Source organism: Cavia porcellus, unplaced genomic scaffold, assembly GCF_034190915.1.
Source record: "Cavia porcellus strain 051 isolate PalLab524CR breed Dunkin Hartley unplaced genomic scaffold, mCavPor4.1 scaffold_1, whole genome shotgun sequence".
Taxonomy (NCBI): domain Eukaryota; kingdom Metazoa; phylum Chordata; class Mammalia; order Rodentia; family Caviidae; genus Cavia; species Cavia porcellus.
The window spans coordinates 188,226,103-188,253,454 of record NW_026947484.1 but is presented as its reverse complement, the minus strand read 5'-3'; the positions used below and the strand labels follow the sequence as shown (position 1 = coordinate 188,253,454).

Below are 27,352 nucleotides of genomic sequence, written 5' to 3'. Positions count from 1 at the left end.
AGTAGTGATCAGCATGACAGGAAGTATGGAAAAACTAGCAGGCAGACTTACTTTTAAGAAATAGGATGCTGGGCTGGTGTATGGCTCAGAGATAGAGTGCTTGCCTAGCTTGTGCAGGCCCAGGATTCAATCTTAGCACTGCAACAATTACAAAAGAGAAACATGAAAAGGAAATGAATTCTAACCTGAGCAGTTGAGTAGCCAAATGGAATTGCTCGGTAGGGTCTAAAGATAAAAGAGGAGCTTGGTTGGAAATGGAGGAGAGCCTAGACCAAAAAGACTTAGCTGTATTGTCCTTTTACCTTACTCTCTTTTTCTTTCAGATTCTGTTGGTTTAAAAAGTCACTTTATATGCAGTATTCTAATCTGGAAGCTTGATTTTGTTTCTCTGCTTAGTTCACTAGGGTCTTCCTTCCTATGTTGCGGGCCTGTTACCTGTTTTCCTCCCACTTCCCTAATACTGAAGGAATATGTATGTATGTATTTATTTATTTATTTATTTGGTACTGGGGATTGAACTCGCAACCTCGTGCTTGCCAGGCAGGCACTTAGGCTGCTGAGCTAAATCCTAGCCCCAGGAATATGTATTTAGAATGTGATCTTAGTAAAATGTTTAATGTCTTGGGACTCTGCCCTGGTCCTGGTTGAGGCAGAAGATGAGATTTTTCTGGAATATTATATTAACTGGCTTCAAGTCAAGGTTGCTAATGTTACAGACATCATATTTGCTATCTCTTATGAGTGTCTTGATAGCTGTCTTATTAAGTAATATACTATTACTATTTTGTTTTATGAACTAAACACTGGTACTGTTGTATTTCTAGGCCATCTTTACGTTTCTGTTTGTACTGATCTAATTGAAAGTTCATTTTCCTTTCAGTATTGCAAGCAGATTGAATTCATGTGACTTGGTTCCCAGAAACGTAATAAATTCTTTGTTTATAAGAATAAGTGTATGAAGCTCAACCTACTTGTCTGAAGTTAAATTTTCATCAGTGTATCTCTCTGGGTCTCACTTTATAAGTGACCTACCTTACCAGGTCAATGTGAAGACATTATAAAGTAATATCAATAAAATATCAAGCCAAGCCTGCCATCAGTAGATATTCAGTGAGTGAAAGACCGTCTTTTGGAAGAACAAAAACGGACTAATAGGCTGAGAAGCCAGTGTCAGTTCAATATAAGGAAGGGCTTTTTATCAATATTGACTATCATATAATGGGACATTTTGAGGCACGTGGTTCTCTGTCATGGAAATACTCAGGCAGCATCTCCATAGCCTCTTGCCTGAGAAGTAAAAGAAATTTCTTGTATTAGGCAGGAGGTTGGACTTGATTCTCTGCTCGGTTCTACTTTACAATTCTGTGTACTATAGGAAATAGGCCAGACTTCCTTGCTTACAGGCTAAACCTCCTTAAGATGGTGATTTAAAGATGAGCACTGTCTTGTAATCACCTCATTGTATGAAAAAAATTTATTGATTGTACTTTGGTCATTTTCACAAAAAGGATTTATTAAGTTTGAAATAACAAAATTCAGTAAGACCTACACTAATGACCACAAAAAGAGGAGAACCAGTAAGTAAAGGGAGGAAAGGAAAAGTTATCTGTAACTTTAGAGGAGGAATGTTGTGGCATTTGTGTATACAATTCTTAGCTTTCAGGATAATTTACACAGATTTCGTTGCCTATTATTGAGAATTCATGAGGAGTCTGCCACCTTCATTAAAACCCAGGACGCACTGCACAGAGAATCTCCGTGTGTTTAGGGGTGTTGCAGGTGTTGGCAGTCTTTGACACTCATTCTTGGGCGTCCAGGGTAACCTGTCCTGGGGGTTCAGCTTGGCACTACTGCCACCATCTTTCTTCTCCATGATAAGGCACTGAACCAACACGGACACACTGGTGTTTCCCTGATACCAGTGGAACAGCTGATGTAAGGCTAGGATGTTTACATCAAGCTTTGCTAAACTCTAGAGGGTACGAATAGAGAGCAACGTGAAACTATTCGGGTTGGCTTACAAAGACATTTTCCTAATGTCCTTATCATTTGGCCTGTCTCCATTTGGCAGATACCACCAGACTGCTACCACCAAAGGTGAACAGAGCCGGACGAAGTTTTCTCTAAAGAGTCTCAAGTAGATCAGGACTAGAGAATTGCTTTATAAGAGCTGCATCAGGTTTGGGTGATGGATATTGAGGGTGACAACTTTAGGAGAGGTTATACTTACCCAGAGATTGTGGCCCAACTGTGCTGTCTCAGTACCCCTGATATTCACACGAAGGATAGCAATATATATGCACAGGAGGGCATTCTTTGGTTAGAAGCTTTCTGATTTTGTTGGGAAAAACAAGTTCCTCTCTATACTTAAACAGAATTTACACTTTGTATAGGAACCATTGAGAAATAAAGTGAACAATTTGTTTTTATCATTTTGTATGCTTTAAAAGGCTTTACTTTCGTGCAATTGCTGGCTACTTTTGGTCTGTTTCAGTGTTTCCTAGTTCTCACCAAAAGGATTAAACCTTTTTTATTTTTGTTCATTCGCTTCAGGGTAGCCATTCCATCTAGATTTCCTAGGTGTGAACCTCACTGGTTACATAATAGTGTGTATTTATAGTTCTAAGACACCTTGTGCAAGCATCCTGTTACATTTCTACAGTATAAGATCCTTAAATATGCATTGAAATACAAATAGGTCCCATGAGAAAAAGCAGAACTATATATAGCTTGGATTCGTGTACGTATGTGGGAGAGCAGCTAAACCAGAAGAGGAAAAAGGAAAAAAGTCTGTAAAGCGCGTGCGCGTGCGCACACACACACACACAATATATATATATATATATGGATGGGTTTTTTTGTGATGTATTCATTCCCAAATTGAACTATAATGTGCTCTAATTGAGTCTTTTTGTTTAGCACATGGCTGTTGATTTGAGTATTCTCCAGTTGAGAAACTGACATTTTAATTTTGTTATTCAATGTGTAACAGATTTAAATAAAAACATCAAGATGGTCTGTTGTAGATTTCCTTCAACAGTAATTATATATAATTATTTTGCCAAAATAAACAAGTTAAAGTAGTTTAGTTATTTCATCTCATTTTACATGTGGAACAAAATTACAGACCAGGGGCCAGTTTGCTTATGTTTCTCAATGAGCAGAGATAATTTCTGGTTGTAAGTCTCACCAAAGCATTGTAAAATTGGTACTGATACTGAAAATGTAACAGTACCATAGGTCACTTTCTTAGAATAAATGGTGTTTTTCTTTCCATTACTTTGCGTTTTTCTCTTTCATGATACATTTTACTTTTATTTCTTACGTATATAGACGTGAACCTTTCTAGTCTCATATACTCAATCTCCCCATAATTAAAGTTGTTTCTTACACTTTAAAAAAAGCACGTGTATGTTTTTCTAGCTAGATCTCATCTTCACGTAAGTATTGTCAGCTCCAGCTTGCCTCTGCCTTATGATGGAATGGGGGAAAGGTTATCAAGGGCCTTAAGCATCAGGCAGAAATCTAAGAAGGTACTCTGAGAACTCACAATTTCAAGTCTAACTGTGGACTGCAAACTGTGTGCCCGTGAGGAAATAGTTGTCCAAAACAATTGGGTGTTTCTGTCTAATTTAGATTAGGATCACTGAAACAGGGAGGCGTTTTCTGGATCAAATGGTTTTAATCACCTGTGAACCACCCTTACCATAGATAGAGCCTACGAGTTGTTGACTTATATACAGATCACGTGATTCTGCAAAGTAGTGTTCTGTGCTTCAACACAAGGAATAAATAATTGAGAGGCCCTTCTGCCTCTGCTCAGTCAAGCCCTTATCTTTTAACTATTCCCCACTTTCTTCAGTAACCAGAAATGCTAACGATGATTGGAAACTACCATGGTCCTCATGCCATGTATCTGGACATCTAGATTTTGATGTCTAAAAACTTACTAGTTTGATTATAAGGAGGATTTAGCCAGTGGCAAACGTGCCTGCCTGGCAAGTGCAAGGTCGTGAGTTTGATCCCTGGTGCCACAGGAAAAAAAAAAGTATCCAGTGATTACAGGGCATGCTAAATGTGTTTTCAGATACATATAACTTAGTTTTACAAGGCAAGTGTTCCCCTGAAAGAAATTCAGGGGATGCTTTCATCCTCATGAACCAAGGAGAAGCTGTGATTCAATGGTTGGAAATTTTATCAAATATCAAAATTATACAATATATGAATATCAGAAATGCTTTTATGTTTTGGCTGCTTTGTTCTGTCCTTGCATGGTATATTTTAGCTGTATTCCAGGAGACTACAACGAGAATTGAACCATTCAGTTTGGCATTGTATTTGATAAGAAGATGAACATGTCAAATGAGAGGAGATTAGAACATTAAAGCTTGTGTAAGTACATGTTGTGGTTCACCAAGTCTTCCAAGATTTGTAGTGGTGACTTTTTTTGGCTAAGCTCAGTAATTTTTTTTCTTTCATCTGTGAAGGGTAGGAGTTACATAAACTAAATACGTGTCAAGAGACTTGATTAATATGTGAAGTGTTTGCTTCTGTGGTACAGGCTGTAAGAATGGTTGAATGTTGGGAAGTGTTTCTCCCATACCTGATGATCACACTCTTATAGAAGTGTTTGACACTATACTTTGCACATGTATAACTTTAATTTAAAAATCTAATTTATGGCAATTATAAGTATATTTATGCATTGTAAATCTGAAGGATTAAATTCTCCTGTTGGAAAACATATTCTTAGATGGATAAATATACACACAAAAGCCAGAAAATCTGTTTTTTTCCTAAGAGAGTCTTAAACTGCCAAGAATAATGTGATAGACTAAGACAAATATAACAACAAAAAGGTAGATATGGTAAGATGAATATGCGATAAAATAAAAACTACAAAGCGTTTAAGGGAAGAAGGAGATATTTTATAATAGTAAGAGGTACTATTCCCCAAGATATGTAACTTATGCAACTATTAAAATATCTTCATTATATGAAGCTAAAATATTTAAAGAAACACAAGAAATCTATAAAATCACTGTGGATTAAGAAAGCAAAATTTGAATAATATGATAAAACAGATTTATATATTTCAATTCTGTAATGAGCAACATTCTTTCAAAATACTTCTGGAGTTTTCCAGGAAATTGGCAATGTGAAGATGCACAATGAACACTCAGATTAAAGTCCGTAATAACAAAAGCCAAAATAGTAGATTTGCCTGAAAATTTAAGATGACTTCTCAGTAATCTCTTGATTATGGAGGTTACAGTTATAACTACAAATCATTTATAAGTGAATAAGAGCCCTATATAACAAAAGTAGTGAGTGTTTTGCTAAAGTAGTACCCAAAGGAAAGTTTGAAAACAAGAAGTTTGAAAATCAAGGCAGGGAAGGATCATATAAGGAAATAATACACAGAAAACTAGAAATATAGAAAAAAGTAAGAAATGGTCTTTGGAAACATGTTAAAATAAACCTGTATTTGCCAAGTGTAAAAAAGTGACAGTAAGAATACAGAAGTGACGGAGAATAGTGTCTTTGTTTTAATGTCCTTCAACTTCAGGTTTTTTCTTAAAGGTTAGGAATTTTGAATAATCTCTGGATCCAGCTGTCTCCTTTTTTCCCCTTGTGTGTGTGTGTGTGTGTGTGTGTGTGTGTGTGTGTGTGTGTGGGGTTTGAGAAGTTTCTTGTTTTACCTTTCACATTACATCTGGAACTGATTTTGTATTGTGGTATAAAGTGTGTTTATCTTTTTTTTTTTTTTTTTTTTGTTACCGGGATCGAACTCAAAACAACGTACTTGCCAGGCAGGTGTGTATGTTGCTGAGCTGAATCTTTGGCCCACACAACCTTGTGTTTGCCAGGTAGGCGCTGTGCCATGGAGTTATATCCCTGGCCCTGAAATGTGTTTTCTTGCATTTTTAAAATTTAGATATTGAATTGATCCTGAATCATTTATTGGCAATATATTTATTCCTTCAGTGTCAGCATTAACAATCAAGTAGCTGTTTATGTGAGGCTCTGTCTCTAGAATCTTTGTTCTGTTTCATTGATCTGTTTGTTTTTAAGCTAGTATCATGATGTTTTAATTACTGTAATGTTATGAGTCTTGGTATTTATTAGGTCTTCCAAAAAATACTGTTTTTGAAGATTATGTTGACTATTCTTGGGTTTTTCTATATAAATTTTTGAATTAAAAATACGGATTTTATTTATTTGATTGAGTCAATAGATAACTTTGGAGAATACTGATATTTTTACAATATTAATGTCTTCTAGTAAGGAACTAGGCATGTTTCTCTATTTGTAAATAAAAATAAAAATACTTTGAAGCTTTGACTATAAAGGTCTTACATATTTTTGTTACTGCTTGTGATACTCAAGTTTTGTTTTCTGCTGGTTGCTAGTTCAAGAAAAACTAATTTTTTTGATATAACAACTTTGTATCTAGTAATCAGTTCATTTATTGATTCTAATAATTTATAGATTACTTTTGGATTATCTGAATACATAGTTGTGTCATCTATAAATAATAATTCTATTTTTTTTAAATTAATTAATTTTTTGCTTTTTTGATTCAGAGTTTTGCTGTTTAGTTTAGGCTAGTCTTAAACTCATTATGTATCCGAGGCTGATCTCAAACTTGTGACTATCCTCCTGCTTCAGCCTCTCAAATGTTGGGTTACAGGGCGTGTACCATCACACTTGGGTTCCTTTTTATTTTTTCTGATAATAATTATTGCACGTGGTGAGACCTCTAATGCAATGCTGAGAAGTAGTGATAGATACCTTTTCATACTTGTGATTTCAGGGGAAAGCTATCTATCGTGGATCACTCAGTGTAAGGATTATTTTATGCCTTTTCCTTAATTTAGTAAAGTATTTCAAACTTTTTAATATTGCAGTTTGCTAAGACTTTTACAAATTAGGAGTAAGTGTTGAATTTTATCAGTCTTTTGGGTAGGGGTGATTTTATCATCTAAACCTCCATATTCTTTTATTCTTGATCTAAGAACAATACCTGTGTCAGGGATACAGCTCAGTGGCACAGCACCTGTCTGGCAAGTGCAAGGTCAATTTCCAACACCAACAAATAAATAAATAAATAAATAAATACAAAGCAACACCTGTGTATATCATCTCCCTGAAATGACTTTGTCCATTAGCCTCCCTTAAGTTTTTGTGTAGATGTCATTTTTCAAGTCCCTTTCTGTACTTTGAAGTATTTGTTCTTAACTGTGAGCTAGAGGGCAAGAATCTAAAGAATCTCATGGTTTAATGGAGTTAACAGATAAAAAGATATGAAACAAGGGCAAGGGTCTTAGATCTGGTAACGCTCTCCCCCTGAAGTTGAATTTTTTCTCTTGCAAGTTACATACAGTGTTATTCCTGGGGAAAGATATTCAGGCCAAGCTCTCCACTCCCAGAGTTAGTAACTGCATCAGAGCGCCGCTGACTCACTTCTTCACATGCCTCTAGTAGACCATTTGGGGTTTGCTGGCCCAGGAGTTATATTCTTTACCCTAAGTAAAAGGTAGCCCACTTACATTTATATTTCATGCTCTCTTCCCTAACCCAGGGTGCTCCGCTGTGGTAAAACCGTTGCTGTCTCTCAGTACTGGTGCAGTGAAGCCACAGTGTCTTTTATATCCACTCTTGCTTTGCAGAGGGAAAGGATTATGTCCTTCATCTAGTTCTACTTGAGGGAGAACATAATAAATTTTCTGATAATTCTTTTGTTTCTCTTATGCTTTTGGAATATATACAGGATGTTGATGTAGCTCTTGGGACATTTGGGTTTCTTCATCTATATAAAGGAGCTTGGATCAGATATTTATTGAGATAATCATGAACATTTCATGGTTAATTGAGTTATTTATTGTATTAGCAATCTTTTTATTACTAGGACAATTATTACCTGATGTATACAAATACAGAAGAAGAGCATGCTTTGTTTGGCTCATGGGTTCAGGGGTTTCAGTCCCCAGTGGACTGACTCTAAAGCAGAGACCTTCTGGTGGAAGGGTGTGGTGGAAGACTATTCTTGGCAGCCAGGAAGCACAGAGAGCAAGAGAGCCAGAGAAGAGATAGATTGTCCAATGGCATGCCCACAGTTTATTTCCTCTAACCAAGATGCACCCCTAAACAGCACATTCAGCTGGAACTTAGGAATGAATGAATCCATTGACAGGGTAAGAAAGCGTGATTCCATCACCTTCCAGATGCCTCGTGTCTATAGCTATCTAAAGGTTAGTTCTGCTTCTCTGTCTGTCCAGCATTCAGTACCCATCCAGCACAGGGAGCGGCAGGCAGGAAGGGCGCCAAAGAGGTGCTTGTTAAACGAGTGCATAAACGAACTTTACGTGTTTTATTGAGTGCTGAGTTTTAACCCTCAGATCTTCATTTAACATTCACACCTTCTGTGATTAAAATTTAGGAAACAAATTGAGGAAATTTAGGTTCAGATAAAGTAACTTGTTTAGGATTTTTTAATAAAGAAAACTGTAAACGTATGTTTAAATTGGGGAAAAAAGAAACTAAGTGTTGCTTTGGCACTCGCTGTCAGCAGTTGAGGTTTTGCTTTTCTTTTTGGAGAGTGGGATTAGGCAGAATAAACATGTTTGCTTTTCCCTGTTCAGCCTGGTTTGAAGGCAGTCCGGGAAAGGATGGGACGTTAAAGAAACATTCTAAATTTTTTCTTATACTAAGTAAGTGTAATGCCTTCACAGTTTCTGAAGTTCATCATAGGTTTTCAAAAATAATAAATGCCTGTGCAGTGAAGGCTTTTTTACTTTTGTTCCCTTGGTATGCAGTTCTTTGTCTTCTTAGTTGATGTTACTTGTTACTTTTGAATTATTTGTAATATTCAGTGTATAAGCCAATGTATGTGTTCCTTCTTTACGTTTTTTTCTAAAGCACAAGTTTACTATATCAAACATTGTTCTACTTTGATTTTTCACTTAATATACTTACTTTCAGTTAGTGTCTTTTTTCTGTTATTTTACTTTATTTCACTTTTTCCCTTTAATTATTGGTGCCTATCTCATTGGGTTTCAGTACGCTTTTGTTGTTGGCTGTATGTTCTTACATTTCTAGTAGTGTCATTATACTTTACCAGTTCTATTGATAAATGCATATAAAAGATTAGAGGTCCCTAGTGAGGCCACAGCCGTGGGCCTGGAGAAGAGGAAGCCACACCCCAAGGCCCTGCTGCCATCTGGGGAGGCATCCGTGATTAACCATGCCATACCTCTCCAGGAACCTCGGATCAGAGGAACCCAGTTGCCTAGCCCAGTTCCCTCACCACGGGACAGGTAGCAAGCAACCCACTGTTTCAGAGGAACCCAGAAAGGTGTCAAGATGCAGGAGCAAGGTGCAACCTCAGACCTCCAGCTCACCCAGAACAAGTCCACAAGACATAGACACAAAAGAAATTGGAAGTCACACTTGAAGTTTCTGAAATGATAGCAAGTGAAGTAAAGATACACTTAGTGTTTGTATTGCTTAATTAATTTTGCATACCTGTATCTCACCCAGAACAAGTCTGGTAGACATAGAAGAAATTAGAAGCTGCACACCTGAAATTTCTGAAATGGTAGCAACTGAAGTAAAGAAACAATTTAGGGCTTATCTTGTTTGATTAACTTTGCATGCCTAAATGTGGTAGTCTGAGCCACTATTTAGAGGAAAACAATGTGTAATATACTAACTGACTATTTGTGGCACTCAGTCTGAAGCAGCGCAGAAAAAGAGAAAGAGAGAGAGAGAAGAAGGAAGGAGACAAAGGAGGAGGCCTTTAATGTGGCCATGGGAGAGCTTTACAGGGCAGGGGGTACAGAGGCTCTCAACAGAGAGCAAAGAAGTGGGACTACTTTTATCAGTGTTGGCTGGGCAGGGACTTTGGGAGGTGGGCAAAAGGACGTATTAACCGCTGACTTGAAGGAGCATCTGCCTGTGTGAAACAGAAGACAGAAAGATTTACTGGGGGCTGCTGGGGGCTGCGATGGAGGCTTGGGTAGTTGCGGAGTCTTGAGGTGGATAGGGCTCGGCGCACTCGCAAAAGGGGAGCGGAGGTTTATCTCTGGGGTGAGAAGGAGAAGAGAGAAGTTACTCTTGGAGAGAAAAGTTGTTTCTCTGGGGCTGGTACCAAGTGGGGATGACATAGCTAAACCTCAGGCTAGCGGAACCTTTGGCTAACTTGTTGATTTCCTGCTGGCTTGTTTTTGAAATCTAAGATCATTCTCGTTTTGCTTTGTATCATTTTATTGTTTTGTTTTACTCTCTTTAAAAAAGAAAGATTAGAAACAATTTAATATAAACAGGAAGTTATATAGTACACAGATCATTTTTTACATGTGTAACAGCCTACATTCCTTCTGGGTCAGAAAGTATGTTCATTTATTGTTTTGTATGTGCCATATTGTCCTCTATTGGAGATTTATTTAGGATGGTGAGATATTTTATATGAAATGGGCTTGAAGGGGTATGTAATTGGGAATTTTGGATAGTTGAAAGTGCTGAGAGATAGGAACAAGACTCAAAAAGGAAAGCAATAAAGGGTAAAAGAAAATTCACGGGCTTTTTTTTTTTTTGAAGATTGTGATGGTAGCTATCACCCACATGTCAAATGAAATGTGCCTTGAATGTTTATTCAGGAAGCATGTTTTGGATGGGTCCTGTGTGCCAGGTACTAAACAAAGACTTCTAAGGATCCAGAATTGCAGAAAGCATTCGCTTAGTCCTTGTCCTGAAGAAGCTTATGGTTTAATGAAGTTAACAGATAAACGTAAAATGAGGGGTACTGCTGGAATTGTTTTTCCTGAAAAATGTGAACCTAAATTGAACTAGTCACAAAGAGAAAATTTCTATGTATGACTTAAAATAACTGTAAAATAATAGAATCTCACTAACATAGGGATCATCTAATTTTAGGATTTCATTTAGTGCAGGAAATGCCTACTTTTGATTGATTAAAGTCTCCACTTAAATATCTTCAATGATAAAAAAAAAAGATCATTTCCTTTTGGAGCAGCGGATTAATTGCAAGGTTGAGTTGTAGCTGTGAGGAAATGGAAGCGTTTCCTGCATTCTGATGTCACACTTTGATTTAGTGTTGTGAGCTGAGTGGATTCGGTTGCTACATCTATAGAATGAGATGTTTGTCTCCCAGGCTAGGATGGCTTTCACTTTAATTCTTTGACATGAAATATATTTATGTGCAAGTTTATATTCAAGTGACAGTGAATACTTATTCACTTGGGTATACATATATTCTCCCTCTCGTGTTCTCTACTACCATGGATACAGTTAATAGTAAATATAGTTGATTAACATAAAATCAGTTGTTAAACACATTTCCCACATCTGCTAACCAGGTCTTGTGCAGTTTATTTTATACATAAATGAAAACTATTGTATTACTCCATGTGTTAAATCTCACCTTGCTATTGGACAGCCTATTCTTGGTACTTTTCTCTGATACCAATTAACATTATTTTAGCTAATTCCACAAAGTCTGAAAGACTGGAACATGAAGGTATTGTGGGAAAAAAAGTGGTTAAGAATTAAGAATTGCCCCATACCTCTAAGATGAGGTACATATTGAATTATAAATGATACCTCTTCAATGCTTTAAAAGACGCAGAATTAAATGGAATTTATCTGTGAAGATAAGATTTTAATCTGAGTCTTTGAGAACTGTTTTCTAGAGGAAAATTTACTTTATATAGTACTTTGTATGTTTTGTTTTGTTTTTTGTAGTAGTGAGAGTTGTACCCAGGGCCTTCACAGTGAACTATATCCCCAACCTTTTTACATTTAAAGAAAAAAAAATTGGGGAAATACCTTGTTAAATTGTTCAGAAACTTGTAGTCCTCTTGCCACAGTGCTGGAATTACAGGCTTGCACCACCATGCCTATGTGTGCTTTATATTTTGAGGAGCTCTTCTTGGCATTGTTGCTGCAGGATGGCCCCAAAGAGTTGAATTGAGAAGAACCACTCATTGTGGTTAGGGTTTTAGCGTTGTCTACAGGGGTAGGACACATATTAAAACAGAAGAGCACCTATGTAGTGTGCATGTCTTTATAGGTAGAAGATGAGAAAATAGAAAAAAAGTCTCCTTGAGAAGAGGGCCATGGCTTTGGGAATGGAAAGAAGGGGAAGACAGATGCCTCAAGAAATGAAGGAGTAAGTTGGATGATAGAAAGGGTTGACATCAACCGGGCGTGGTGGCTCACGCCTATAAATCCCAGCACTCGGGAGGCTGAGGTGGGAGGATCGTTGGGAGTTCGAGACCAGCCTGGGCTACAAAGTGAGCTCAAGGCCAGCCTGAACTGCATAGGGAGACCCCGTCTCAAAAAAAAAAAAAAGCAAAAGAAAAAGGGTTGACATCAGTACTTGCAAGGATTTCTTACAATTTCTTTTGCTTTCACCTTTGACAGCAGTAACCAAGGGGACTGAATAAAAGGCATGTCAGGTCCTTTACCAGCCTGTTGGTGCATATTTGTAAAATTTGGAAATATTTTCACTGCAAAGTAATTGTGCAATAGTGTGCAGAGTAAGGAGCAAACCTGCAGCCTTTGCGCTGTATATAAAATCAGAGGGGAAAAAATTGGAGCTCATTTTTTAATGAAAGAAATCTTTGTCCTTTTCTCCTTTTTTAACTGCTTAGCTGTCTTAGCAAGGAGCCTCAGAGTCAGTCCTTCCGGGGTCCTTTTTAAAATCATAGTATTAGTCACAATGTTGTGTTTGGTTTTGAGTATGTTTGCTTTGTACTAACAGGGTAAACCCAGCAGTGTTTCCTGGAGGCAGTTACAGTGTGAATTCAGACAGACCATCAGTGACAGGCCAGAAGTCTAGAGATGTACACTTAGCAAAGGGCTCAGTGGCTTGTAAGTTAGGGAAGTGCAATGGCATGCCAGCTAAAGGAAGGCTGTTGTTGCTTCATGTCCTAACACATTTGGAAAGAAACATAGAATTCAGTCAGAAGGGCATCCCTGTGAACTTCAGAAAGAAGCTCTGGATTGGAGAAGGGCAGTGGGAGGATAGAGAGCCAAGTGGCAAGGCTTGGACAAGAGTATTAAAGTGTTCACATTAAGAAGAAGCTTAAGGACTGGGGAATGCAGCTTAGCAGCACAGCGCTGCCTGGCAAGTGCAAGATCTTGTGTTTGATTCCTGGTACCAAAAAACAAACAAAAAAATGTTTAATTTGTATACATAGTTTTACTCTAGGCCTACAATAACAAGTTTTTATGCCTGTTTTAGTTTCTTCAACAAAAATGATACAAGTGTTTGTTTCTGTATTAAGTATTGGTTGTCCACCCTGACACTTCTCAAAACAGACAGGCTCATGAATCAACACTGGGTAGCTTTAACAATGGGAAAAGTAATTCTGTTTCTGTGTGTGATTTGCAGACACAGTGAAATGAATGAATTGTGTTTGTCCTTTATACTTGGGTCCAGTAGCCAGGATCTCAAATTGGAATTTATCACCCTGCTCTTTAATGTGATGAGATAAACTGAAAGTCTCCTCCCCACCCCACCCTGTGTCTCTTTTATTTGTTTGAGACAGGATTTTACTGTTCAGTTCAGGATAACCATGGCTACTTTCAAACTCATGGAAATCAGCCTGCCTCAGCCTGCCATGTGCTAGGATTACAGGCATGTGCTACCATGCCCGACTATGTAATTTGTATTAGTTTCAAAATGTATCCTGGGCATATTCCCAGAAGAACTAAAAACATCATACCACTGTGATATATGTGCACCCATGTTTATAGCAGCACAATTTGTAATAGCCAGATCTTGGAAACAACCTAAGTGTCCACCAACTGAGGAATGGATAAAAAAGTTGTGGTACTTTTATATAATGGAGTACTTCTCAGCTATAAAAAATGATCACATTGAAATATTTACTAATAAATGGGCGCAACTTGAGACCATACTCATAAGCGAAATAAATCAAACTCACATGTATAAATACCGTATAGTCTCCTTAGTGTAAGAAATAAAAGTACATAAGAGTTTATGGTAATCATGATTCCCCATTACATTGATTTGAAGCCTTATAATGATTGCATTTGTTAGTTGTAATGGGTTTGTCCAGGTTTTTTGATTTTATTATCTGTGATGGTATGAATAGCTAATTTGAGGGAAACAAGTCATTATAATAGCCAGTGCTGATTTAATATCATCTTACTCTGAAGTCCTACCATGCTCTTGCTGTTCTGTTTCCATTGGTTCTATCATGTTGTATCTTATTGGATTGTATTCTATGGAAAATGAGATAATATAGTAGCCATTGTTTGTTTTCTGTTACTTGGTTCTGAATGCCCTATAATACTCTCATTCTCCTGAATGTTTTTATACTGTTATGCTATGTTTGATACTATTGTATATGAAATTATACTCAACTATTTCAAAGAAAGAGATATTGTGGTAGTTACTGTTAATTACAGGTTGTCTTCTGGTGAAATACTGTGTTGCTTACATTGTTCTGTTCTGATCTGCTTTGTTATGTCCTGTTTTGTCTTAATCTCTTTAAAATAAAAATACGCATTTGGTTAGTATCTCAATGAGATGATATAGCTTGGGAAGGTATTGTGTTCATTTGCTGATGAAACTCATTATGGTTGTTAGCATCTTGAATGACTACTTAAATTTGATAATCTTATTTAGAAGCCCAGCCACAAAGGGGAGAAATCCTTCCATTGCATGAGGGGGAACCAACCCATTCATAAATCTCTTACCTGCATCTATCTAGCAAATTGTATGTATTCTCCAAGTTCTGGCTTAAACGCCATGTGCAGCTTTTCTTGAGAGCTGTTTTACCTCAGTGAAGCTGAAGTACTGTACTTTGATCATTCTCTTTGGGACCTTGGGTTTTAATTAGGTTTAATACCTCTTACTGAACTATTTCAGTGAACTGCTTAAGTGAAAATATCTTTGTTATTTATCCCTGTGTACCCATAGCCCACATTATACCTCACATATAAAGATACTAACTTAAAACCAAAATCTGTTAATATAAATTTGAAAAAATAAGAATTAAAGCTCACATGTAAGTGGGAATTTTTAAATTTTTGATTTCTTTTTCTCTACTTGTTTACTGTATTATATAACAGCAATCTTATATTCACTGAAGACTGATCTAGTTGCAAAATAGAATTTTTAAATTTCTTAAGAGACAAGCTTTGTGTTGTATGGTGTGTATAGTTGTCTAGTAACCTACTATTGACAGGGTAAGTTAGCAAAAACCCTTTAGCATTTCTTCAAGTCTGCCATAAAGTAATGACTTGCACAGAGTGTATTTTTCATGGTACTACTTACATTAATATAGACAAAAACTAAATAGATTGATAGACACAAAAAACCTTGTGTTTCTGCCTTCCTACTGTAACTCATATCTACAAAGTAAATACAAAGGTAGCTACAGAAACCAAAATTCATATCAATATAATTGTTCAGTGTGGCAGACGATGTTTAGGTTTCATGGCAGAAAAAAATAGCTTTAGGTCTGATTCTGTTCGAAATGCTTCGGTATCTTACTTTTGTTTTGTTCTTTGGTACTGGGAATTGAACTTGTGCTTGCCAGGCAGGCCCTGTGCCACAGAGCTGTATCCCTGGACCACTTCAGTACTTTATCTTGAGAGATAGTAAAAGCTGTAAGTGTGTGTTCTCACCAGTTTTGTACAAGATGGTCTCAATGACTTCAGGGGTTTGTTGGTGAGTTCAGGTTAATGAGATCTCTTACCTAACCAAAACACTGGCCAACAAGAATTCCTCAAGTAACAGTTTAATGAGATGACAGTTGTTTAGTTCAGTGGAAGATAGAGTTAACATTACTTTATTATTGAGACCTTCATTAAATGGTGTTTTAAACCATTAATTATTGCTGGGCGTGAGAATGGAAAATATCATATAGTTACAAAAATATTTTAATGAACTTTTGCAAATTGTACATAAAGATAGAATTCACGTTAGACTTGCATAAATTATAGTGCATATGTGGTATTGGCGGTTTGGCTGTTGACTGTTGAATATACCATGCCTATATTGTGTGCACTTCTGTGGTTCAGATTCCTTGTTTGTTTTCTCTCTCAAAATTACTGCGAAACCTGATCTCTTTATAACAGTGTGCCACAAGGGCTTCTGACCTGAATGCAATGTTCACGAAACTGCTGAAGCAGCAGTGAAAGCGCAGTGACAGTGCTTGTTTAGGTGGTGATTATTCATGACCCAGAATGTTTATCATTGCTTTTAGGTTATCTTTGAAAAACAATTTTTTTCCGAGACAGATTCTTACTTGTAGTTCAGTCAGGTCTTGAACTCACTTTGTAGGGCGGGCTGGCCTTGAACTTGAAATGATTATCCTGAGCCTCAAGTGTTGGGATTACAGGTGTGTGCTCCCATGCCTGGCTGAAATGAAAATATTGTTTAAAATTTGCATAAAACTCTTAGATTCTTCTTTTCCAAGTATGACTTTTCATGTGGGCAACACTGTTTTAACAAATACTTTCTGGGCTCTGTGTAGGGATTCAGATTTCAAAGCCATGAAAAACAAAAAGAGGCTCTTTTTAAGATAATAAAGGACACTTAAACCGCAAACTATAAATAGATTGCAGTTAGCCTCAGGGCTTGCATAGAGGAATGTGTAGGAGGGTACTGAAAAGAGCTACCTAAAGGGAAGAGATTCAGAACACAATAGAGAAGACCTTGTTTAATAAGGTTTTAAAGGATGAGAAGAAAGAGATGGTGGGTTTAAATCAGGCAGAGAGAATATGTATAATAAAGACCAAGGTGATGAAAGACATCATCATCTTAATGCTAAGTAGTTTTTGGTCCTAGTGAGTCTTAGCTGGTAAGCCAAGTGTTAGTCCTCCTTTTAGGTAACCTAAGGCAGCCATGCTGCAGTACCCATGGAGTGTTCCTGGAAGCATGTTTAGGTGCAGTAGTTACCACATGGTGTAAAAATGTTCTCCTTGGCCTGGGATTTAGCTCAGGGCATAAGTGCCAGCCTAGCAAATGCAAGGTCGTGAGTTCAATCCCCGATAACCAAAAAATAAAATAAAGTAAAAATGAAACGAAATGAAATGTTCTCCTTTAGTGGTGCTCTTTAAGTACTCTGAGTTTTAAGTACAGTAGCTGATGAGAGTCATGTTTAAAAGAAAATGAGTGATCTAGCTGTTCATACACAAGTAAGAAGGACTCAGGAATCTTGTGTTCTAGGGTGGTTTTAATCTTTTTAGGCCATAGATGGTTTTGTGTGTTCTGTCAAAAACAGTTGACCTTGTCCTTGAAAATGCAAATACACACGTTTGGCCTACAGGTTCAGAGGATCCATATACTTCTGAAGCCAGTTGTGAGATCCTACCCTAGAATCTCTCCTTTGGAAACTGTGCCTAAGGAACTCATACTTGCTCCACTGAGCATAGTCATGAACTGCTGTTTTTTTAACAACCCTTCAGTAGATTAGCATTTTGTTTCTTTCTTGTTGTTTCCTTGAGTTCCCTTCATACTTGAGAGGAGCTAAATCAAATCGCTGAACTGTTCATGAAGATGGAAAACCTTTGCTGTCCCATAGAGAAAACAGACAAATGTGCCAGTTACACCAGCAACCAAAAAGCAGGTGCCGGAGGAGAATCTGACATTCCTGAGTTTGAGTTTAGTAAGTCAGTTGGGATTCTCCAAGACAGCCCTTAGGCTTGATGATTCACAAAACTCAGAAAAGCTGTTAACGTTACAGTTTATTACAGTGAAAAGATACAGGTTAAAATCAGCAAGGGAGACAAGAAGCTAGAGTGTCATCCAGAAGAAACCGGGTCCAAGTTTCCAGTATTTTCTCCCAGTACAGTAGGACAGATGGCTTTCTTCTCCCCAGGGAGGTGACAGCTCTGCCACACACATGTGCACACAGCATGTGCATTGTTGCCAGCAAAGGGAAGCTCACCTGAATCTTAGTGTACATGGATTTATTAGGGGTCAGTCTGTGTGACTGTCATCAGCTGCTTAGATTTTACCACCCCCATCTCAGTAGCAGAAATAGTGTATTTACAGTAATCACATTCTCATTGGCAGTTGAGTCAAATTGATATCACGCTGCCTAGTTTCAGGCATATCTAAATATTGTTTTGTTTTGTTCTGTTTTGTGGGTATCAGGAATTGAATGGAGGACCTCTTGCTTGCCAGGCAGGGCCTGTGCCACTGAGCCAGGCTCCTAAACATTCTTATCAGGGAGACTGTTGTAGGAGTTTGGGGCTCATCTCCCAGGAACCAGTTGAGGCTAAAACAAGTTAATCATTCAAAGTTGGCTTTCCTTTGGTCTGCTTTGTCTCCTTTTCTACCTGCTGTAGACTTCTCTGGTTTCATCATAAATGGCGATTCGACACACATAGTTTTTCCCCTTGCCCTTGCCTTTGGCTGATTGGAAAGTTTGATTGAACTTGACGGACACATCTGCACTTTGCAGCTCCATGAGACCAGGGTAAAATGTAGGTATTCTGTCATTCAGTAAGCATTTTAAGATGCTGCTGAGTTTCAGACTTAGCACTAGCACTAGATGTCAGATTTGCAGAAATCATTAATATAATTTCTGGCATCAAGGAACTTATAATTTCATGTGAAAGAAAAACAAGACTAGTAGTTCTGGTAAACAGGGTATACTTTGCAGAGTGCTTACTTTTATTGTAGAGCATAACTGAGGGTGTGAGGGTGTCTGTGAATGGTGGAATGCAGTGTCCCCTAAAGGGATCCCGCCTGGAGCTGCACAGGGAAGATCAAGTGTGGTTGGGGCTTGCATGAATTGTTATTGAGGTGGTCTTCTTGATATCAGTGAGAGAGGATCTTCATCTTAGTTGGAAAGTGTGTTTCTCAGGATTTGCACAAAAGTGAAGAGAGCTGTCTGGCACAATGTTAATATTTTGATTACCCCACTACCAGAAATCAATTGAAATGGCGGTCTCAACCTATAGTGAGTAGGTGGTAATGTTGTCATACATTGCTCCCCAGTCATGGATTATGTAAATGCATAGTTTTAAGCTAGGAACAGTAGAAACATTAAAAAGTTTGAAAAGTTTCGAATGGAAGGGCAAATGTTTGCCATATCTCTATGAAATGTTGTTTTTCTGTACTTGGAATAAAAAAAATTGTAGGAAAAATCCTAGACCCAAGTTTTTCTATTTTTTCTTGAGCTTCTACATATATGTGGTTTTTGGCCAGGTGTGGTGGCTCACACCTGTAATCCCAGCACTCAGGAGGCTGAGGCAGGAGGATTGTGGTGCGTTCAGGGCCAGCCTGGGCTACAAAGTGAGTGCACAGCCACCCCAAATTGTATAGTGAGACTTTGTCTCAAAGTCATTCCCTCCCAAAATAAAATGGCTTTCAACAGAATCTGGAAGAGTTTTATATTTTGAATAGCATAGAAATTAGGAAATGACAGGATTAAGAATATATTAATAGAGTAAACATTGGGTAATTTCAGGCTGTTTACCTTGACACTTTTTCCTATAAAATCTTGTGCTCTTTTTTCCAGCATTACAGTGTTTCTGCCAGCTCTGTGCAAAAGACAATTATACCTGCGTGACAGATGGCCTCTGCTTTGTCTCTATCACAGAGACTACAGACAGAATTATACACAACACCATGTGTATAGCTGAAATCGATCTAATTCCTCGAGATAGACCATTTGTATGTGCACCCTCTTCAAAAACTGGGGCTGTTACCACAACACATTGCTGCAATCAGGACCATTGCAATAAAATAGAACTCCCAACTACCGGTAAGTTGTTGTATAATTGTATAATCCTAGAATGACTATAATTTTAGAACTGGGAGGGATTGCAGAAATTGTGGAGCTTTCTTACTCAAAATTGATACAGAAAGTGACTTGAGGATAGCTATGAAGTTGTAAGAATGGCCACGATCCTGGTGTTTCGAGAAGTTTGCTCCCAGCTAGACTTGCAGTGAGATGTGTTAGGCCTAGGAGGACAGCCTTTTAAAAGCAAATTCGGATGAATTGATAGCAGCAATATGTACATCTCAGGATTTCCCTGCTTTGTTCTCCGAGTAAACTTCTTCCTTTTATAAGGCCCTTATCTTTAAAGCCATCAGCAGCCAGCACTGTAGTCTAGATGTTTTCATTTTGTAATTTTATGATCTTTGTGTGTGAGTGCACTACACATGATTTTTAGATTTTTGGCATCACCCATACTTTACATTTTAAAATGTCCTGGTAGAATCAGTGACTTAAAGGCTGTCTTGTTCTTGTTCTTGTTCTTGTTCTTGTTCTTGTTCTTGTTCTTGTTCTTGTTCTTGTTCTTGTTCTTGTTCTTGTTCTTGTTCCTGTTCCTGTTCTTGTTCTTGTTCTTGTTCTGCTCAGTTCAGTTCAGTTCATCTCCCTTCCTGTCTCTCTTATCCTCCCTCCCTCCTTCCCTTCCTGCTTTTCCAGTCTTTTTGAGTCGAGGTCCTACCATGTGGTTCAAGGTGGCCTTTAACTCACTGGGAAGTCTATGCTGGCCTCGAACTCACACCAGTCCTCCTGCCTCAACCTCTTGAGTGCTGAAATTATAGGCCTACAGTACTATGCCCATCTTTATTTTAGGAATGGATTAATTTTAGAGTGCTCATTTAAGATTTAACTATTTTATTATTGTCCCCTAAATCCTAAATTTCTACTGTAAAAATCAAAGTATAAAATTGTGGAGACCTATATTAATCCTAGAAGAATTGATGGAAGAATCCCCCACTTGCCAATATTTGTGATGAGCCTTGAAGCTTATGTACTGTTAGCACTAGACTGGCACCTGTCCTACGGGGCTGACCTCACTGCTCACCTGCTGTGGAGTTGGTCTCATGCTGATTAGAGTAGGAAGCTCAGAGACAAAAGGCCAGGCCCCCTAGTCACAGAAAAGGGCAACCCCACCTAGTTTCAGGAAGCCACAATCGTAAACTCATTCAACTCCCAGGATAACAAACTTCAAAGATTTTGCAGTTGAAAATGTCCAGTGGTTTCAAAGCAGACTGAACTGGATAAGTTAGAGTATGTATCACCCTGTGCAATAGGGTTACTGCTTGCTAGAGAAGACTTTTTAGACAGTCCAAGGTCTGTTTTTAGTTGTTCACTATGAAATGAGAACATTGCAGTTAAAAAAAATTTCAGTTGAGGAATGGTTTTAAAAATGCAGTATTGAAAAATGTATCAGCAGGCTAGATGCTATAATTCTGCAGTCAAGATTCGAAGTTGTGTTGCAGTGCAGGGAAAAGGGGAGATGGTGAGCAAGTTAAAGAGGCTAGAGCTAGGTGATCCAATTTATTTATTAAAATTTCAGAAAATGAACAAGTACAGAAGAGAGATTATCAGGTATGACTGATGAAAAAGTATCCAAATGTGTATTTTTAAAAATATTATGTTCAGGAATTAAAACACACACACACATGCACACATATACAATCATTAAGTGCGTGTAAATACTGATTACCAATAAAAGGAAAACTGCTCACACTTTTGGCCTTCGTGTGTGTATGTGGTATTAGAGATTGAACCCAGGGTCTTTATACTGAGCTACATCCCCAGTCCTTGTTCTTACTTTTTATTTTGAGACAGGGTTTTGCTAAGTCACTAAGTTGCTCAGGCTGAGCTTGAACTTGGAACTCTGCCTCACCTGCCAGAGGGGGGCTTTATAGGCATGTACTACAGCACTGGCTGATTTTCAGGTTTTTAGGTATCAGAGGACAGAGTGGACATTGTACATTTTACTGCTCTAAAAGTTTTCATATACAGAGACTACAGTCATATTGTGGTTTTGTTTTGTTTCACTTTGTTTTGTTTTTTTGAGGCAGGGTCTCACTGTGTAGTCCAGGCTGGCCTCCCAACTCATGGAGGTCCTCCTGCCTCAGCCTCCCGAGTGCTGGGATGACAGGCATGCTCTGCCATACCAGCTTATCTCTGGATAATTAACTCTTCAGTATGTAAGAACCTACATGTACTTCTCTTGAAAAAAATGACTAGAAATAGAATTCTTTATGATAAGAAATTAATCCACATGAAGGTCTCAGAAGGGGAAAGATTGACATGAAAACACATGGTGTGAACATTGAGCTAGTTGGGCTCAGAATAAATGTCAAAATAATTGTAATTAATTCAGCTCTGATAAAAATGTGAAATGTTAATTATTAAAAGTTTATGAGGGCTGGGGATTTAGCTCAGCGGCATAAGCACCTGCCTGGCAGGCCTGAGGTTGGTGAAGCAACATGAATTTTTTTTTTTTAAGTTTTCACTTACTCATATTCATGGTTTCCCCTGCCATAAGCATGTACTGGCCTCGAGAGGAGTAGACAGGTGAAAGCTTCCTAGGGAAGAATGCCGATGTTTAGGGGACACTAGTGGGAGTTTACGTGTCTGGTTCGCTGAGTGGTAACCTGAAGGGATGGGTGGGAAGGTCCTGGGATGCGACAGGAGCTGAGTTAGTGAGCTGGATGGCTGCTGGGGACTGTGGGGAGAGGAGGAGGGTGCTGCAGGAGCGGAAAGAGGGGCAGTGGGAGGAGGCTGAGTGCTGGCCTGCGCCAAGTTTGAGTCTCTGGCTCGTTCTGACGCAGCTGAGCGGCACCATGGGAGGTGTGGGTGGAGAAGGGTGCCGTGGATGCCAGTCACAGTGTTCCCTTTCGTTGATGTCTGTTTCACTTGAGGCCCTTTTACAGAGAAGCAGTCATCTGGCCTTGGTCCTGTGGAGCTGGCAGCTGTCATTGCGGGGCCGGTCTGCTTCGTGTGCATCTCCCTTATGTTGATGGTCTATATCTGCCACAACCGAACTGTCATTCATCACCGTGTGCCAAATGAGGAGGACCCGTCCCTGGACCGCCCTTTTATTTCAGAGGGCACCACATTGAAAGATCTGATTTATGACATGACGACGTCGGGGTCTGGGTCAGGTAACGTAATGGTTTCTCCTTTTCTCTAAGAGGGCGGATAAAAGTTAACTTAAGCCATTTACTTGGCTTAGTTTGTTAGAACTTAGGGAAGGGACAGGTTTAGCTCAGCAACACAGGGGCCTGCTCGGTGAGCATGAGGTCCTGAGTTTGATGCCCAGTAACCCACCCCCCTCCCAAAAAAAACAGGGTAGTGTGAAATGGTATTTTACATCTGAGTCTGATAAAGGTCTTTAAGTTTGGTCTAAATCTGATCATGGCTAGTGTAGTCTAAATTCGAACTTAATTTTACTGTTGAAACAAATTCATTAAGTCAAATTTACAGTTCCGTAAGTTTCAAAGCATTCTTAGCTATATAATCCTGTTTCACTTGACTGCCAGATAGAAAGCAGAACTAGTCTCATACAGGGGAGACTGAAGTTCAAAGATGTTCAAATTATCTACAGCTACCTGTTCTATTAGAGATTGTTTAGAAGCCTTATTTTTGTATTTGAAAGCAGGCATGATAGGAATATGTTTGGAATTGAAGCTATTTGCTTTTTTAATAATGAAGTTGCTGGTGTTGGGTCAGGTCTGCCTATATTAAACTAATGAATTCTTGGTAATGTTATACTGCAGAAAAAAATTAACTACCTTATGTAATGTAACTGTCTGTCTCCATTGCCCCTGTTCTGTTTGCTTTTCTGTTTTGTTTATTGATTTTTGTAGGTTCAGAAATAGACTGGCTAATTTCCAGTTGGCACAGTTGTCCTGAGGTTTTGGCATAGGTGTTGGCATAACAGTACTTACCCTTTGTTGGGAGTATTCCTGGAGATTGAGCCTTAAGTTGGAGTCACTCAATTATCAATTGCTTAGGCCAAACTCAAATTTGTGGTCCACCTGTCTCAGCCTTCCATAGTACTGGGAGTGCAGGCATGTGCCACAGTACCCAGCTTTCACTGTTGGACAGAAGGGGAATGTGTTTTACTTTTTCATGCATGTGGTTTGGAAGGCGTCTAAGAGGAACAAATGCCCTTATGCCTATGCTTTTGGAATTTGACACTGAATTAGTAGATCTAGATTCTAATGCAAGCTTTATAATTGATTGGCTTATTTGTTTAAATCTTATTTGCTCTTTGGACTCTGTTCTATCAGAAGTATGGAATAAATGCATTGGTAAAATACTTAAAGTGATGTGTTAGGACTTTTAAATGACATTTAATGTCTTTTGAAAAGTATACACAAGCTTCAGAAAAAGGCTAAATGCATAGATAAAGTGAAGATTTGAAAATATATATAATGAAAACATTATTGATTATAATTAAGTGACAATAAAGGAGCATTGATACAGAAATTGTGACTGAGGAAAAATATGACTCAGAAGTAAGATGAGGGAAACAGAGTCCATGACCTGAAACCTGTGGAATTTGGCCGTACATAAGCAGTAAGTGAGTACTTTCCCTGTCTGTTAGAATACATGGTGTCTAAGAGCCCAGATGCCTTCAGGCAGCATAGGGATTCCTGAGACTGGTGTGAGGGGAGAGAGAGAGGCTGGACTGAGTGGGAACAGCCAGAGTATTGAAGATACGATATTTTGTACCGGAATGGTGGCCAAGAGGGTATATTAGATTTGAGCGTTTGTCATTGATTCTTAGCTAGTTCAGATGGCTCCCAAAGAAATATTTTCTTATAATTTAACTGGCACAAAACTTGTGCCAACAAGAACCAAAGTCACAGAAAATCAGAATGGTTGCCAATCATTTGGAGTTACTTACACTCAGGGAAATCAAAGGAGCTCATGTCCGCCTACCCAAACAAGTAAAAGACACTGGGGTATAGGTGTCAGTTCATTTCTGAATAAGTACATGTTTCTACTTTTAAAATGGAGACATGACATAAAAAATGAATTTTTTTCTATTTTATATGTATGTGTGTGTGTATATATATACATATATATATATATATATATTTTTTTTTTTTTTTTTAAGCTCATTAAGTACTATAGTTCTTTACTGTTTGAAAGCCTCTTCCTCACCTGTCATCTGTGTCTGCATTATTTGCCAGCTCTGTAGCTTTGGGCAGTTAGCTGATGCCTCATACTTGAGTTATTTCATCTTTAAAATGAAAGTGATGAGCCCTGCTCTGTGTGTGTCATTGGGTGTGTGTTTCAAGTGAGACAAGATGTTTGTATGAAAACACTTGGTATTAAGAGTTATATCCAAATGACAGGTGTTACTCTCTTACTTGTAACATTTGGAAGAAAACTGACACACGGCATCCTTTTGCTGCATTATACCAAACACAGCTTCATTTAAGGCTCTTCTCCCTGTGCTAGTACACTGTGTGCTGGATTCCCTTTGCACTTACCTTGGCAGAAGCAGCCCTCCATTGTATGACAGCAGAAAAGGCCACTGCTTCCCTTATGGTCCTTATAGAGCCTTACTGTTGCCTTGTACATCACTAAGTAAAACGCTTATTCATAATTTCCTCTTTAGTTTTTCACTCACTGAGGAAGAGGCAAAGCTAAGCAGTTTCTGTTTGAATTCACATTTTCATTAGCAGAGCCATATCTGAGGAGGGGCCTTATCTCTCCTCAGTCTGCCTTTAACTTGGGAGCCACAGGGCAACAGTGAGGTTGTGTGGCCCTAACCTTTAAAATAACCTAATTGCTGTTGCTCTAATTCTAATCACAGATTATCATGTGCTGTTGTGTAAGCTGTTATTAGATATTAAAGCATGTGCCAGCTTTTTAGAACAGTGAAGCTAGGCCAGGGTTCTTTATGTCTTGTGCATGTTCGTGATCCCTTATTATTCATGGTGTTGTTTAGGTCTTGTTTCTGTTGTTCACAACATGTGATTCTGTTTCATTATTAAAATTTTCTCCCAAGCTGTTTTAAAGGTACAGAAGAGTAAAGCAGAGAACAGAGATCTAAGTTAGTTTCAGCTTGATTTTTAATTTTGATTCCATATCTAGAGTCCATTGGTGAAGGGGAAGACAGAGCTTCCTTTGTCCTCTTGGCCTGTCTTGACTTTATTATTTATAGAAGTCCTAAATCTGTCACATGTTTGCGATTGCTTTTCCATTATTACTTCCCTTTATAAGTTCTAGGTTCTGAAATTGGCTTTTCAGTATATTTCTAAGTACATGGTATGACCCTATATGAGGCTTTGAGAAAATTTTATCCTGTCCTGTTGCTAGATTCATCTTTCTAAAATAAGATTTTGAAAGGCTGCCTCCCTCCCCACTTTGGGCCTTTAAAACTGAATCCTTAATGAGTCCTCTTTCCTATAGCTCTCATGAGCCATAATGAACCTGGTCCCCAGGACCCTTTGGTGACAGCTCACGTGCTCTTCCTCTGCCCTGCCACATACATTCTCTGTGACTAATGGGGCAGTCTTCTGAAACATACGTTATTCATTTCCGCCCTCTGGTTTTGTTTGAATGTGCCGCCTAACTAGACACCTTATTCCTTCTCTCTCCTTTGTCCTGTACCTTTTATAAAGGACCCTCAGAATTTAGCTTATTTTGTAGAGCCTGACCCCCTTGACAGGAGTTCCTGGATTCTTGTATTGTTTCGTTTTCCCTTTTTAATAACTTTATTTTGCAAATATATTCTGTCTCCCCGATGAAACTGAATTCCTTAAACAGAGCTTTAGAGTGATACTCGGCTAGGGCACTTTTTGCTGATTGTGTGGGCACCGTTTGTTTTTAGGTTTGCCATTGCTTGTTCAGAGGACAATTGCAAGAACAATTGTGTTACAAGAAAGCATTGGCAAAGGGCGATTCGGAGAAGTCTGGCGAGGAAAATGGCGGGGAGAAGAAGTTGCTGTGAAGATATTCTCCTCTAGGGAAGAACGTTCGTGGTTTCGCGAGGCAGAGATTTACCAGACTGTGATGTTACGCCACGAAAACATCCTGGGATTTATAGCAGCAGACAATAAAGGTCAGTAATACTTGTTTATCCTTGTGTTGAGTATAAGCCCTTTTACAGATAAAGCTATTAACCTTCACATTTGGTGAGAAATAGATTTGTTATAGATACAAGGTCTATTAAGAAACAAGAGTTTAATCTTGTTTCTTAAGACTGCTAAATCTCCAATTAGTACATGAAATATATGGGGTTTTTTTGTTTCTTTTTTGGTACCAGGGATCGAACTCATGACCTTAGGCTTAGAAGGCAGGCACTTATGCCACTGAGCTAAATCCCCAGCCCAAGTACATGAAATGTAAAAGAGCTATAAAAGAAAGCCATGTACTTTTGTTATTTTAGGTCTGGACAGTTGAGTACATATAGACAAGTGATTTTATTTATGAAGAGAGTAAAAATAACTTCCCAGTGCACTGTGTGTTCTTACACTTTTTTTTTTTTTTTTTGTCCTTTTCGTTTTTATCGGTACCAGGGATCGAACTCATGACTGCCTGCTTGCAAGGCAGGCGCTTATGCC

The 27,352-nt window shown here is 38.4% G+C and overlaps 1 protein-coding gene across 4 annotated transcripts in view; it reads left to right on the top strand.

The window, feature by feature from the left end:
- Tgfbr1 (transforming growth factor beta receptor 1) overlaps positions 1 to 27,352 on the top strand; it is a 53,960-nt gene that overhangs the window by 9,450 nt on the left and 17,158 nt on the right. For 2 of the 4 annotated variants that reach the window (XM_063224715.1, XM_003470724.5), the window contains exons 2-4: positions 19,536 to 19,781; positions 22,688 to 22,930; positions 26,620 to 26,850. In XM_063224715.1, coding sequence (XP_063080785.1) covers positions 19,536 to 19,781; positions 22,688 to 22,930; positions 26,620 to 26,850 — 720 coding nt within the window. Of the gene's footprint in view, positions 1 to 4,323; positions 5,871 to 19,535; positions 19,782 to 22,687; positions 22,931 to 26,619; positions 26,851 to 27,352 lie in introns of those variants that run through there. The other 2 variants (XM_063224726.1, XM_063224719.1) reach the window with 2 other exon arrangements.